This window comes from Manacus candei, unplaced genomic scaffold (genome assembly GCF_025592945.1).
Source record: "Manacus candei isolate 608988 ecotype Guabito, Panama unplaced genomic scaffold, ASM2559294v1 h1tg000008l, whole genome shotgun sequence".
Taxonomy (NCBI): domain Eukaryota; kingdom Metazoa; phylum Chordata; class Aves; order Passeriformes; family Pipridae; genus Manacus; species Manacus candei.
In genome coordinates this window covers 4,887,985-4,903,082 of record NW_026138056.1, presented here as the reverse complement: position 1 = coordinate 4,903,082, position 15,098 = coordinate 4,887,985, and the positions used below count along the sequence as shown (strand labels likewise).

At 44.1% G+C, this 15,098-nt stretch overlaps 1 protein-coding gene across 1 annotated transcript; it reads left to right on the top strand.

Annotated features, from left to right (window-relative positions):
• Positions 1 to 2,360: 2,360 nt before the first annotated feature.
• TUBB6 (tubulin beta 6 class V) lies at positions 2,361 to 10,756 on the top strand. Its single transcript, XM_051773946.1, has 4 exons — positions 2,361 to 2,503; positions 3,129 to 3,237; positions 4,311 to 4,421; positions 9,131 to 10,756. Exons 1-4 carry the CDS (start codon positions 2,447 to 2,449, stop codon positions 10,192 to 10,194), a joined length of 1,341 nt encoding a protein of 446 aa, XP_051629906.1. The 5' UTR covers positions 2,361 to 2,446; the 3' UTR covers positions 10,195 to 10,756.
• The last annotated feature ends 4,342 nt before the right edge of the window (positions 10,757 to 15,098 follow it).

Below are 15,098 nucleotides of genomic sequence, written 5' to 3'. Positions count from 1 at the left end.
CCCTTGCCCAGGTAAAATGGCGGTTTCCCGCCCTTCTGTTGGTGAGATAAAAATTTCCCGCCCTTGTGTATGTAAAATGGCGGGCTCTAACACCGTTGGAGCACTAGGTTTCATTTTACTGTCCTCACTGTATGGAGGAATATAAGGCGGAGGTGAACTCCACACTTCAGAATTCCTATGATGATCTACACACTTCTCTTTTTCTTTTAGTGGAAATAACCGAGCAGGTGTACTAGCTCCCAGCCAGATAACAGCATATTGGCTCTCTTCCAAACAATATGGTCTTTTACCATTAACATAATAATTCAAAATTTCACAGATCAAACCTTCCAAAGTACCATAGGTAGGCCAATATACTCCATCACCTATCTGCCTACCTCCCCACACTTCAGTACAATAATAAATCAACTTGTTCTTAGACTTTCCGAGAGTATGTGGGTTGTTACTCCAATCTCTCAACACTACTCCCAGTGGGCTGTTAGATGGAATGCCCTGCGACCTAGCCTCAAAGTCGCATTTCTCCAATCTTTTCTCATCCAGGGAGTCTATTCTAACTTCACTTTCAATATCACTCCCTTTTTCGGTAGGTATATCCCTAGCACGATTCCTTACACTCTGGGAGCTGCAGCTGCCTAGTGCACACTGTCTACTCTCCCGAGGGCACTTCTTCGCCACATAGATTCTCCCTAGTCCTTTCCCTCCTCGGGAACCACCAGACCTCAGGAGATGCGCCTCACTAGAGGACTTACTGGGCTGCCCTACCTTACAGCCACCCATGGGTGGGGAAGCCTTGCTCTTCCCCGAGCCCATCTTCTGGAGTGCCTTCACACACACACACACACTCTAATCACAATCGCTTCCCTCTGGTCGTGGTCTGCTCCCTCGCGGGCTACAGAAAACGCACTACTGAGAGGTCCGCACTCGCTTCGTCCTCAATGGACGTCTCAAACAGGCACACTCCAGGACCCCCTCCCAACCGCCAGGGGGTTCGCTATACTCACCTCTCCGTGGATGAGTCTTCGCTCGTTCCGGCAGTGCTGCTCAGAGCACTGGAGCGGCCCTTCCCCAACCAGACAACTCACAGCCACTTCCCTTGAAGCCGGCTACTGCCCCCAAACAGAGCTTACCATTCACTTCTAGCTACCCTTGAGCTAGATGTTGTCTGGAATTGCATGCAAAAATTACAGGGACCAAAACCCAACTTTCTTTTGCTTGTTAGCTCCAATAAACTGGTCGGTATGGAGAGGCTGAATGAAAGAATCTCCTAGGGCCGTCCAAAAATGGGACGGGGGCGCCCTCCCCGAGAGTGTTTCAATCACTCAGGGGTCTCCATCCGAGTCACGGCACCAATTGTAATAGGTGGTAAAAACGAGGAGGCTATAATTTAGGTTGCAAGGAAAAACAAAAAGGTTTATTAAAGCTAACAAGCAAAAGCGGCTAGCCGGGCGACCGGGGAGACCCTTGCTCCACCGCAGTCCGCAAAATGGAGAACCGAAACAGTAACAGTTATACCCTCGGTAGACACCACCCCCCCTAAGTCATGTCATTAGTCCATTGGCCGTGCTGTAACGAGCTGCTCCCTGCTTGGTCCCTCTTTCGCGGGCTAATCAGTGGTTGGTGTCTCTAATTATGGGCGTCGTCGTTGCTGAGGGGCTTCCACCAATGATACCAGAGTCATTAATCTCTATGGGACTGTGGTTCTGGAGCTTTCCATGGAGTGATGTCACCTAATCACAGGTCTCCTCGTGGCTTTGCCTTTGCAATAGTCCATAGCAATGTGCCTATAACAGACAGCTTCAAAAACACTAATTAAACCAACTCTGAAAACACTGAATAGTACTCTCTGCGTTGTGTTCTGTAATAATTAAGCTTGTGGCTAAAGGTTTCACAATTACCTCATATATAACTTTTAACAATATAACAATTTAACCAGCTTATCTCTTGAACAGCAAATTTCCTTGGTTTACTTATCACAAAAACCAAGTCGGAAAAGAGCGCTGCAAAGAAGATGGTCCTTGGCAAGGCACAGAGAAGGGCTACCCACTCCTTTGGACGCTGCCCCATCAGCGAAGGCTGCGATCTGCCCAAGGAACGACCGGAGAAGGCGGCGATGTCCGCCTGCAGGGCAGGGCTCCCGAGGGGGGAGGTGAGGATGCCGGACCCACGTTTGCCGAACTGGGTTTGGGTGAACAGCAAGAGGACCCCCCGGGACCCCCAATGCCGACGAGGACAACGCGAGCGGTTGGTGTCACCCGGGGAGTGGCGTCGCCGCCCCTGTCCCTGTCCCGGCGCGGGGCCGAGGGCGGTCCCGGCCAGGGCGGCCGCTGGGAGAGCGGCGGGGGGTGCGGGGAGCCCATAAAGCACCGCCCGGTGGGCCGGCACCGCGCACTGCCGGGCTGGGCGGCGGGACAGCGGGAGCACGGCTGGGAGAGCTGGGGGCACAGCCATGAGGGAGATCGTGCACATCCAGGCGGGACAGTGTGGAAACCAGATCGGGACCAAGGTGAGCCTGAAGGGGAGCCGCTGGTTGCCCGCCGCTGGCGGAGCCTATGAGCGCCCGGGGGACGCGCCCGGGAGACGCGCCCGGTTGTTCCTCGGGGCTGTGGGACCCCTCGGGGCTGGGCTGGGCTGGGCTGGGCTGGGCTGTGCCCCCCGCCGCCCCCCGATCCCCTCCGGCCGCCCGTGCCCCGAGCGAGCCGCTGCGAGCGGCGCCGGGCGCGCCCGGGGCACCGCGCATCGCACCGCTCCCCGTGACCATAAAAGGCTTTGGGAAGTACCCAAACCAGACGGGACCTCTTTTAAAAATTATTTTTTAAAAATTATTTTCGCGTTGAAACCGTCCAGGCTGCGGTTCAGGAGCGGGGGGCGGTGACACAGCCCGAGCGGCCCCTGGGAGCGCTGAGGCGGCGCAGCCCGCCCGGGCGGGGAGCGGGGCGGCCGCCCCTGCTCCGTTGGATTTGAATCCTGGTGCCTGCCCAGCTCCCGCTGGCGGCGCGGGCAGGGAGGGGCGGCGGGCACGCCTGGAATCCGGCAGCTGCCGCGGGGCCGCCGCCCGCCCGGGAGCTGGGCAGGGCCCCCAGTGCTCCGCGGGGGAGTTCCCAACCCGCTTCTCGCTTTTCCTCCCTTAGTTTTGGGAAGTAATAAGTGATGAGCATGGCATTGACCCAGCCGGAGGCTATGTCGGTGACTCAGCGCTGCAGCTGGAAAGGATCAATGTCTACTATAATGAATCATCTTGTAAGTGCGGGACGGGGAGGGGAGCGGGACAGGAGACTCCGTGGGAAGGGGCATCGGAGTCTGGAAGACAATTGCACATCTGTCCGCCTTCCTTGCATTCCATTAGGTCCCCTAGCTGTGCCCGGCTCAACCCACTACACGCAGAAAATACTATCTACTTTCTTACAAAGTGTTAAGATAATTGGGTGTTATCTCCGCAGACAGAGAGAAGTGGCCCAAGGGACTATCCTTAGGGTCTGGATGTTTTTTATTTAGCACAACGGTTTGCTCTTCTAACACATGATTACTTCATCAGATGCATCTTGTCAATTACCTCAAATGAAACGGTTGGTTATATGAGCCTGCATCTGTAGTACTCTGTCTCTAATTTCATGAATGAGAGGGTTGGGCCGTAGGTAATAGAGAACTGAACAGTAACTCATTAATGGGATGCCAGAGGTGTCCAAATCCCCTGAGTCAGTCTGGTGTTGGAAGGTGTTAACAGTGTAAAATGGAGATCTTGAGTCCTTTGGTCTGTTCACGCGAACCTGCAAGTGTGAATGTTTCATCTTTTGTCCAGCTTGGGTTAATTCATATTATTTAACTGAGTTTGCTTGAACAACTTCAATTTGATACGGATTTTTTATTTTGTGCTTTGTGGTAGATACACTGTTTACCATGTACACCAAGTAGCTCTTTCAGTGGATGAGAATCCTTCAAGCATTAAAGTTTGTGAGATGTATTAGGATCATTTGAACATAAACACTTCACCCCCCGTTATTCACCTACTCTGTTATAAAGAACACGTAAACTATTTTTTCTAATCAGAAACTTCCCTCCCTCATATCTGTTGCTAATAAAGAGCTTACAGAATGTTATATACCGTGTATAGAACCCAAAAGATGTCAGCTCTGTTTTTCAAGCTGTATTGATTTGTTGCTAGAGTGCTGGGTTTTTCACCACCATGACTTTCTGTACAGGAAGTACTTGTATATGTATGAACTATGTATTAGAGTAACAGTATGAGACATATTTCTGTATTAAGGGCTATAACTCTGTCAGAGCATTAAGGGCATGCTTGCTTTTTATTGCAGCCCAGAAATTTGTACCGAGAGCAGTCTTGGTGGACTTGGAGCCGGGAACCATGGATAGTGTGCGATCCGGTCTTTTTGGTCAGCTCTTTCGGCCCGATAATTTCATCTTTGGTATGTGGATGTTACATTTTAAAAAACAGAGCTCTTTTTTGTAAAAAACAAAGCAGCGGTTTGATTAGCAAGTGAATGGTCAAAAAGCATTTAATCTCTTTATTCCAAAGTGATCCTACTGATAAATCCTAATAAGCTAACAATGCAATTGCAATTATCTGTAAGTCAGTCAAAAGATCCCATTAACTGAAAAAGTCATTCTTCTGTTAAATCATTCCTTCAATTAGCAAACTGCTGAGAGTTTCCTATGGTATTCAGATAAAGTACATTTGCTTTCCATATATGTGAACTCCAGAGAAATCCTGAGGCCACTTCTTTACAACAAAATGTATGGAAATTCTGCAGAAAAATGGAGGGGCGAGGGAAAACCTCAACCACAAACCAACTGGACTACTCTTCACTTGAATTCTTATTAAATGCTTGAGCATTGAATTGTTTTTAGGCTGTGTAATTAAACTTTTTCAGTAGATCCTTACAGTATAGTAATAGTGGAAGAAGACCAACTGTAACATGGAAAACACTGTCATTACTGGTTTATTTTCCAGCATAATGAGAAGCAGTCTGAGAGTATGTGGAGAACTGGTTTTGCAGTGTTCTTGCAGAGGGTTGGTTTTTACCTTTACTGTCTGCTTTGGAATTCTGTGGTACTTTCCATCTAAGCTTAAAAATGCATATTACCCTTTCTGAGCAGCCTTATGAAGTACAGAGGCATTATCAGTTCCTTTGCACTAAAGGAGAAACGGCATATTTCTGAAACGGGAAGTCTGAATGAAAGCTACCATGAGAACTCTCGTGTCCTTTTGGTTTCCAAGTCTGCACTAGCCACAAACATTTCCTTCTGACAAGGCAAGCTTAGGTTGGAACTTAGTTTGGTATATCATGTCAACATAAGGAAGGAACAATGCCAAGGACTGACAGAGAAAAGATAAACATTATTTGGGTGGTATAAAACAAACTTAAGTCTAGGTTGTTGCTGGTGAGGTGGGAAGTAAAGAAGCCATGCAGAGTTCCTTTAAGTCTTTGACTCAAAACTTTTAATGCTATCGCCTGTTGTTCTCCTGTAAATTCCATGGCAGGGATGTTAAGGGTCTCTTCCAAAGGATCTCTGTTACAACATGTAGAAGTAAGCTTAGGGAGAAAAGCCATAAACATAGTCAGCTTTATGAAGTATGTTTCTATATTCAGGTTTCTCCTTTCATTCCCTTTCCCCTGCATGGACCACATAAGCCCTCTGAAAGTGAATTCACCTGACCTATGGAAATACCTGAACTGGAGCTTTGCAGTTTGGCACCCCACCAGTAAAACCAGAGCAAAATCAATTCAGAATGTCTTCAACAATAGTCCTGTTAACTGTACTCCCTTCCTGCCAAGATAACAATGAACCAACAGCATGTGATCAACTCGTATCTGACAGAGGCCCCTGCCAGCATCAGGCACTGTCCTCCCAACCTGCTGAATAATGTAGAATGGCTGAGCGCTGAAGTAATGATCTTCTGTGTCAAAAGCCAACAAAGCATTTTGTTTTCTCTTTTAAAAATCTGGCCTGGGCCCACAAAGGATTTTGTGGCAGAAGCTGGCAGTCCCACACTTGCTGTACCCCAGGCTGTTAGGGTTCATTCTGATGGAGATGTTTTCCACCTCTGCAAGTAACCATGGACCGTCAATCAGGATTTCATGCAGGTATACTGAGTACATGATCGCGTATTCTAGATACGGGAATTTATCTCAGACCAGCAGGAGATTTGAGATGGATACAAAACAATCCTTATACTTTAATGCTTGTGTTGACAAGGTAGTGATCTGAACGTGAAGAAGCACAGTGGAACGATCTTGCTGTATGAGCCAGCAGGTCTCCTGGCCTTCTAACAGCATACAGTTGCCCACCAAGAACTGCTCTGAACTCTGATGTATCTCTTCCCGTTAACCAGTTTTCATTTGTACGTTTTTGCATTTGTCTTTCTTTTTTGTGTACACCCTTGCTAGATTTGCTACATAGATACCACTTCAATTTAAATTGTATGAACTGGTGGGAGCAAACACAAAATGGCTGTCAGGCAGTCACAGACAAGTTCTGCAGCAAGGCTGTTCACAATAGGCTTCTAAGCATTAGTATACAAACTACTGCCCTTTCTTACCAGGTTTGTCTTCTGTTTGAAGCTGTGAAGAGAGGAAAGGAGTGAGAGAAGATTGCAGAAAACAGTTGTCATTTTAGGGATTAAAAAATACATTGACTATTCACAAATGGCTTCTCTGCATCTGCAGCTCAACCTGAATGTCTTTGATAACCCTACAGTGTGCTGTAAAAAGAAAGTGATAGAAGGATCTGGAAGTGCCAAGAGTGCAGATAAGTTGTGGGGTTGCTTCGTGTAGACTTCTTTAGATCCTGGCAAACGTACAGTGAGAAATGACAGAGGCAGTATGCTAGAGACGGGCTGCGTACAACGCAGAGCTTCCAAGACTGGCAAAAGGTTTACCAAGTCCCGAATTTTGTGGACACAGGCTCGTTTTCCACCTAGAGAATTTAGTCCTGGTGAAACTTCATAATTTTTGTGTTTGCTTAGGATTTTCAGAGGTCAGGTAGGTGGACACCTGATAAGTGGAGGCCATCCAGTAGAGTTTCGCAGGATAGGAGTCAGGATTTCCAGGTGTGTGGCAGTCTTGGCACCTCCAGGCTGCACTGTATTGTCATGGAGCTTCCAGGGCTTATTTTACATGTTGCATGTGGTGGTAGTGATGGTCTTACAGTGCTGGAAATACAAGATTACTGGGTGTAAACAGCAGAAAATTTCCAATGAAAATGTCGGAGACCCTAGGCACATGACTGACTAGTGGAAGAAGTGCAGTGTTATCACAGTAGTAGCCAATAGAGGGCTGGAGGGAAGCCATTAGTTTTGGTGTTGGCAGCCACTGGTACAGTTTAGATACAGAGGTTTAGATACAGAGGTTGTGACAGTGCAATAGAGAGAGTTGGTATGGCTGGAGTTGTGTGGGCATCCTGGAATTTGTGTGATGCAGAGTAAGGCTGAGGGAGTCTAGTACACTGGAGGGCCCAAAGGAGGATATGTCCACCTCTGCGTTAGTCATGCTACCTTCTAAATTTTGCAAACTTAATCTGCAAACAAAGCAAAAGCAAGTAAAATCAGTTTCTACTGATTTTTTTTTTCCCCCATGAAAATAAAATTTTCACATTTGTTAGAGTAATTGCCATTCTCCTCTTACCTTGTGTTTTGTTCCCATTCCCTACTTCTTATCTCGCTGCCCACTGAGGAAGAACAACACATTGTTTACACAAGGGGCAACCTATAAGATAAAGTCCTAAACTCAGAAGGATCCTAACAGAGCTAAATTCTGCATTTTGGAGTGATGTCTATTTGTTTGTGTGCATCCTGACATGCTGCCCTATCTGTAGTAGGGGATCTGCTCAAGCAGGCTGCAGATGGTTACAAACATATTTAATTCTGGAAGGATATTACTATTTGCCCAGCTGGACAGGAAGTGGTGAGCTCCCTGGGCTCAAAGAGTGAAAAATATAGCAGCATATAGAACAATGCATTAACTAACCAAATACATCATGAGGAAACCAAGCATTTATGCAGTGAAAATAAAGTGCATAATATTTAAAAAATATCCCAGCCAGCAGTTTCCCTGGTTGATGTGTTTGGCACCAACACAGTGCACTGGGAATTGAAATGAGACATGGTAAGAGGAAGGGAGGAGAAGGTCTTGGAGAACAACTCAGGATTTGTCAGCTGTACACTTAATTCTGAAACTACTGCTCTTCCTGAATACCACTCACAGGAGTACACTGAGTGAGTTCAGAGGCACAATGTATGTATATAGTACTCACTATGAGGAACAGGAATGTTAAAAAACTGATCCCCCGTTTAATCCTCTTTGTTATCTAAGTAATAACAAAATGGTGGCATAGCAAATGATCTGGACTGTTCATCTTAATGAACTGAGTGGCACACAAAAGGAAAATAGCCTTGTGGAAGAAAAGAAGAGGTTGATGAAACATCAGTAATCCAATTTTGCAAGTTGCTTTGCACATCCTGAAGAACAGTGAGTTTGTAGGGAAACCAGTAAAACCTAAAAGGCACTTAACTTCCACGTTTTTGAAGTAATGGTCTTGAAGCTTCTTTTGATCAGTATTTTCATTCATGAAATTAAAAAAACTTAAAAGTTCCTGATATAACAAATTAAATAGGACTTGTGAGGCCCAGCTTTATTCTTGAATGACAGTGTTTGCCTCTGTGCCTTGTAGAACAGTCCAAGAACCTTTAATTTAGAAATATATATCTGTGGTTTAGATTTGTATGCATCATGGTCCTTATAGACAGGAGGCTCTTTAATACTAAAGAGTCATCTTGTGTTTACAGAAAAATCAGGATTGGAAGTGTGAAAGCTTTCAAAAGAAGGAGTCAAAGCTACCTTTGCATTTATGGAAGGTAAAATGCCAAAAAAGAAAAAAAAATGCCCAAAGACATAAATGAAAACTACCAGATACTAAAAAATTTATGTTGATACTTTCAGTAATAATATAATATTATATTTATATATATATGAGAGTAGGCAAAACTGAAGACCACAGTTATCTACCTGACAGATTTATAGCAGCTTTTGTTACAGATATTAATCCATCCAGCATACAAATATCAAACCTTACCAATAATTTTATGGGTTTTTTTTCCTGTCGTATGTTATTTTAGGACAAACTGGTGCCGGAAACAACTGGGCTAAAGGACACTACACAGAAGGGGCAGAGTTGGTCGACTCTGTACTTGATGTAGTAAGAAAAGAGTGTGAACACTGTGATTGCTTGCAAGGATTTCAGCTCACTCATTCCCTGGGAGGAGGGACAGGATCTGGCATGGGAACCCTACTCATCAGCAAGATACGAGAGGAATATCCGGACAGGATAATGAATACCTTTAGTGTCATGCCCTCTCCAAAGGTTTCTGATACAGTGGTGGAGCCTTATAACGCTACGCTTTCAGTCCACCAACTGGTTGAAAATACAGATGAAACCTACTGCATCGACAATGAAGCTTTGTATGACATTTGCTTCCGCACCCTGAAGCTCACCACTCCAACATATGGTGATTTAAACCACTTGGTTTCTGCCACCATGAGCGGGGTAACTACATCGCTGCGTTTTCCAGGCCAACTAAACGCTGACCTCCGGAAGCTGGCAGTGAATATGGTCCCCTTCCCACGCCTTCACTTCTTCATGCCAGGCTTCGCTCCTTTGACAGCCCGAGGCAGCCAACAATACCGAGCACTCACTGTTCCAGAGCTCACCCAGCAGATGTTTGATGCCAAAAACATGATGGCAGCCTGTGACCCAAGACATGGCCGATATTTGACAGTGGCTACCGTCTTCCGTGGTCCCATGTCCATGAAGGAGGTTGATGAACAGATGTTGGCCATCCAGAACAAGAACAGCAGTTACTTTGTGGAGTGGATCCCAAACAATGTCAAGGTGGCAGTGTGTGACATACCTCCCCGTGGCCTCAAGATGGCTTCCACGTTCATTGGCAACAGCACTGCTATTCAAGAGCTCTTCAAAAGGATCTCGGAGCAGTTTTCGGCCATGTTCAGGAGAAAGGCCTTCCTCCACTGGTTCACAGGAGAGGGAATGGATGAAATGGAATTTACAGAAGCAGAAAGCAACATGAATGACCTGGTTTCAGAGTATCAGCAATATCAAGAAGCAACAGCAAATGATGGAGAGGAAGCGTTTGAAGATGACGAGGAAGAGATCAATGAGTAAAGAAATTAAGTGTGCAATTTTTTTCCAGACCAATTTCTCAATTCTCAATTTCTGATAATTAGGCTTGTAAATCCATATTTATGTTAAAAAAAAAAAAAAGGGAGCATGAATTTCAGATGTTAAGAGGTGCTCTTCAGAGTCCATTGAGATCACTGAGAACATTCAGCATTTCTGGAAATTGGGCCATTTCTATTCATGAGACAAATGTAAGGCATTCAGTTAAGGCTTTGGCCTAAGAGTCTGAACACAGAGATTGCTAGTTTGGGCTCTTTTTTTTCCAAACAGGTTGTCATCCCTAAAGTTCTAGAAGAGAAGATGTAAAATAGGCTTGAAAATCTACAAATTAGAGCTGCGCTATTTTCATCCAGTTATGGGTAAGAAAATCTTGTGGGTTTGAAGCACTCATTCTGTACCAAATGTACACTACTGAACTGCCAGCAACAAAATTTATTCATAATAAAAAGAAGAAAAAGTTTTTTCATATTCTATACAGTAACTACTGACAGTGATATTTGATTTCAGTCCTCTGAAACCAAAATAAAAATTATTAGTATCCTCTCAAGCAGAAGTGTTTTGGGTGGTCAATGCTACATTAATATCCAGTGAACTGCAGGCTAGAGGCTGGATTTGTGACTTGACCACAGGTTATATACATGAAGTCTATCAATTTGTGATGAGTTCTTCATGGATCCCCAGGATTTAAAGAGACACCCCAGTATCTTGCTGGTCCCCTGTCTTTCTGACTATCACCAGTTGCAGGTGCTATTCCTATCCCTACTCCACCAACCCATATAGCTGAAATACAGATATTCCACAGATGATGGTGGGAGAGGGGATGTAGGCTATGTGTCAACAGATCTCGCTACCTAGGTTTGTAAGTTCAGCACACCTATAGATGCTGTGCATGTCTTGCTACCAAGATAGGTTAAAATAACTGGACAGATTAAGGTTGAAGTACAAGAGCATTTATCCACAATATTCAAAACTGCTGGCAGAATTAAAGATGAACAACAAGTTTAGCTGCTCACACTAAAGCCAAACCAGAAAGATCTCTGCATAAGCCAGCTGACAAAGTGTTTGTTGGGCATTTGCTCTTCGTGCATGCTTTATGTTTCTGCTCATATCAATTAAACGGCCCTTCTCCATTAGAGAGCCTCCACCAGAGAACACTCTGTCTACATGGAGTGTCTTATTTAGGTCAGTTTCTAGGCAACAGAACAAGCAAACAAAGGAGAAACCCTCCGAAAAGCCAAACTTTAAATGTTTCAGGAACTCTTTGTTTTTTCTTCTTGCCTTCAGAAGCACTTTCCAAGCAAAACGTGTTGCTCAATACTTTAAAAGGCACTTTACAAACTTAGTGTAATTTCTAAAGATCCATTGCTCCTGACAACATGATGTTATGTTTTGTTAGTTTGGGATTCAGGGAATGACACAGTGTTTTGTGAAATATATGAACAGGCTACTGTTAATCACTTGACCTGAAGCTGTTTTCCTGATTCTATGCCACATAGAAATGGAACTAAATTAGCTTTAATCAAGTACAAGTTTTTAATGGTAACATAAAGTGACTTCAGGGGTTGAGACACAGCTGCTGGAACATACTGACCAAATTGGCTTTGGCATAGGGGTGTAGGCAGAGACTGGCTGATTGTCTTTAGGAGAGTCATAATGGAGGCAGCAAATTCGCAGGGGCCACGTTCGTTGCAATGTCTAGAGATGCCTAAAGGATTTATGAACAGCATTTTGTAAATGTGAGATGTGGCTATGTATTAATCACAGCATGAGATAAAGTTATAACACAATATGCATTAAAGAGAATTAACATGTATCACCAACACAAAGCAAAAGCAAAATCCATTGGGAATAAAGCCATTAAACTTTCAAAGTTTAGTTGATTCTTTGTAAATGGCAGGCTATTGTCTTCACAAGGGAGGAGAATGCATTACAGGCTCAGAGCCTGCTATCACACAGCTTTCCAATTAAAGCATTAGCACTGTTGCTTCCAAATGAAATAGAACTAACCATCTTACCACTTGTGGAACTGCGTTTTATTATAATACAAAATTCATACCTAGGTCCAAGCCATACGTTTTTATATTACTGTGGGAGAAAAAAAAAGTTCATACTTTAAAAATGCCAGGAATCTTGGCATTCCTAAATAATCGAGTGATTCACTTGGTGAACCAGCCTGTTCTTTATTGCTTTTTGTACACTTGATGCAAAATGCAGAATATAGACTCTTGAGGCTGTGAAATCCAGACCTGACAATGTTCTCTGATCGTGCTTTGACTCACCCAGTCTTTCACATGTGTTTACTTGCAACTGTTTGGTGTGAATTTCTAGAATGTGTGGAGGAATTTCTAGAATGTGGGGGAGGAAAACTAATGCCCTCTGTAGAAAAAAGAGACAAATCTTCTATTTGATCTTAGAGGGGAAATACCCAAGCCACCAAAATGAACCCAGGAACCAGTGGTAGGAACATCACAGGAGGACCAGCTTACATATAGGCAGTAAGAGAGGCCTGGGAAGCACAAATGTTTCCTGTTCCTCTTCAGTCAACCAACTCTAATCATCTTCCTTTCCTGACATACAACTGAAAATTGTTTCAGTAACGGGCTTAGTGAACAATTCCTCCAGCTGCCCTTCCTTTCAAATAACTTCCTGCTTTTTGCTTGGAAATCTCTGATTTTGAAATCTGCATGCTGAGTCTCACCTAGCTTTGTTCCTCTTCCTCTAACATTCCTCACCTATGTGTTTTTCATTTGCCCTCTAAATTTTCAGCCTAGTCTCTTGCACCTTTTATTTCTCTGGCTTGGCCCACCTTCATTTTCTCTCTTTTTTAACTGCTTTGCACCTGGCCACAGGAAATACCTAGAAGCAGGCTGCCAGGACAAGCCAGACGTGCAGAAGCCTGGAAGTGCAGCTCTTAGCACCGCCCAGATGCAGACACCTGTGTCAGCGCTAGGATGAGAAGAAAAAAGAAAAAATAGCAACTTACACCACTCGAAAACAGGGAGTGGGTGAGGTGTTGCATGGAAAGAAGGTGTGGTATTGGAATCTAACCTGATGGGCCAGCTCCTTTGCAAAGTTGCTCCGGGCAAAGCCAGCAAGGAATTGGGCAGGCCCGTGGCTTCGACATGGCAGCCCTTGTGCATTCCACCTTAACCAAGCCACCTTAGGCTCTTCATCTCTCTGCATCCCACAATTACTGCTCTCCATTCCTTCTCTTGCACATGTGTCGCCTTAGGAAAAGGTTGTCACCTCTTAGGGACAGACTCAGGTCGGGAAAGAGGGTCTAGATCTGCTCCTTCTCCCAGCAGTGAGAGGAACACACAAGCCCCTGCTAATTAAGGCAACACTGCTCAGTGTGTTTGCAAGAAAAGTTAATCCAGCATTATTGGCAGCCACAGCCCAGACTAAACTTGATTTTCTTGATTTACGTTCAGCCACTTGACAAATTTGTGAGGAGGAAGCAGCTAACTGTCCTCTTCAGAGAGGCTGGTTGGGTAGACTGCTTTTTTTGGTTGTTTTTCCATATGTTTTTCCATATCTTTGTTTTGATTCTAAAATCCTAACACTGTCAGATTCTGCAATTTTTGGCACAAAATATTAAGACCTTCTGAGGTAAGGTTAAACAAGGAAATTAATGCTCTAAAATAAAGGAGAGGTAAGGTCACTATAATGCACTTATTAATTGCATGCTGCAACTAAACAAGAGTGGAATTTAAAAGTACACAGCACAAACAGGGAGTAAGAGAAAACATTTCCTGCAGAGGAGACAATTCTTTCAAAGTCTGATAGTGCCATTGTGAAGAGTCAGGTTTTTGGGGTTTTGTTGGTTGGTTGTTGTGTTTACTGTTGGTTTTATTTAGCAAGGAATGAAGAAATGCAGAATTCTGGCCTTTACTGTATAAGGACAGCTAGTCCTCAGCACTGGGTACAAACTGCCTCTACCAAACAAGAAGTGTTGAGCTAAATTGAGGGAGGGAGAATAGAACAAACAAGGCACTAATACAGAATACATGTAAGATACAACCTAGAGCACACACGCAGAAATCAGTCACTGCTTTACCATGTTTGCAAGATTAAAGTTTTATAAAACAACTATTGCAATAAATCATTCTAAACTTTGACTCCAGAAATTAGGAAATTGAGAAATGAAGTTTAGTTTTTTCAGACTGCTTTCCTGTTTCTCCTTCATTTTACAACAAACTCAATAGGGATAAACACGTGTTTAACAACTAAAAATGCCCAGTAAATATGCCCTAGATTGCTATATGTGCTGTTTCCCTTGCTCCTCTTCTCTGTAAAGCCAGGCAACATCAGAGATGGAAGAAGCTTCATCATGAAGGAAAAGAAAATCCATAAGAATCATTTCCATAAACAATTTACTTCAAATAACTTGAGCAAAGGCTCTGATCTTGCAGACATTTTCCTTTGTCCTCCTACTGCTTTCCATTATGTTGCAATATACAGATGGAATCAATCACTAGTTATCTCCTTAAGCTGCCCTCTGACTTGTAAGCCTTAAAGGAGTTCTAGTCCAGCAGAGAAGCTTGGTTCATTTTCCTTCCCCACTTAACTCCCAACCACACTTCCCATCTGCTGGGATGGGGACATGGGCCCTTAATTTTTGAAGACCTGAAATCTCCAACTAATGAATCCTTAGCATGCAGCAAACAACCAGAAGCAGATTATTAAGACAACTGCATTCAACTAAGCAGAGGAAAAAGCCCCATAGTTTTAGTTTAAGCAAACCAATATGAAACCTCTCGCAACCTCTGGGTTTGGCTGCTGGTTTTGGCATTTGTGAGCACAACCTTGTTACCCTAATTTAAGAGAGAAAGTTTTGTACTGGTCTGAATTCTATACCAAGAAAATATATTAAAAAAAAAAAAAAAAGG

Bases quoted from the DNA above. Each gene is read 5' to 3' on its own strand.
- TUBB6 (XM_051773946.1), top strand. From the start codon at position 2,447: ATGAGGGAGATCGTGCACATCCAGGCGGGACAGTGTGGAAACCAGATC. The intron at 2,504-3,128 runs GTGAGCCTGAAG...TTCCTCCCTTAG, and splicing joins GAAACCAGATCGGGACCAAG to TTTTGGGAAGTAATAAGTGA. The intron at 4,422-9,130 runs GTATGTGGATGT...ATGTTATTTTAG, and splicing joins GCCCGATAATTTCATCTTTG to GACAAACTGGTGCCGGAAAC.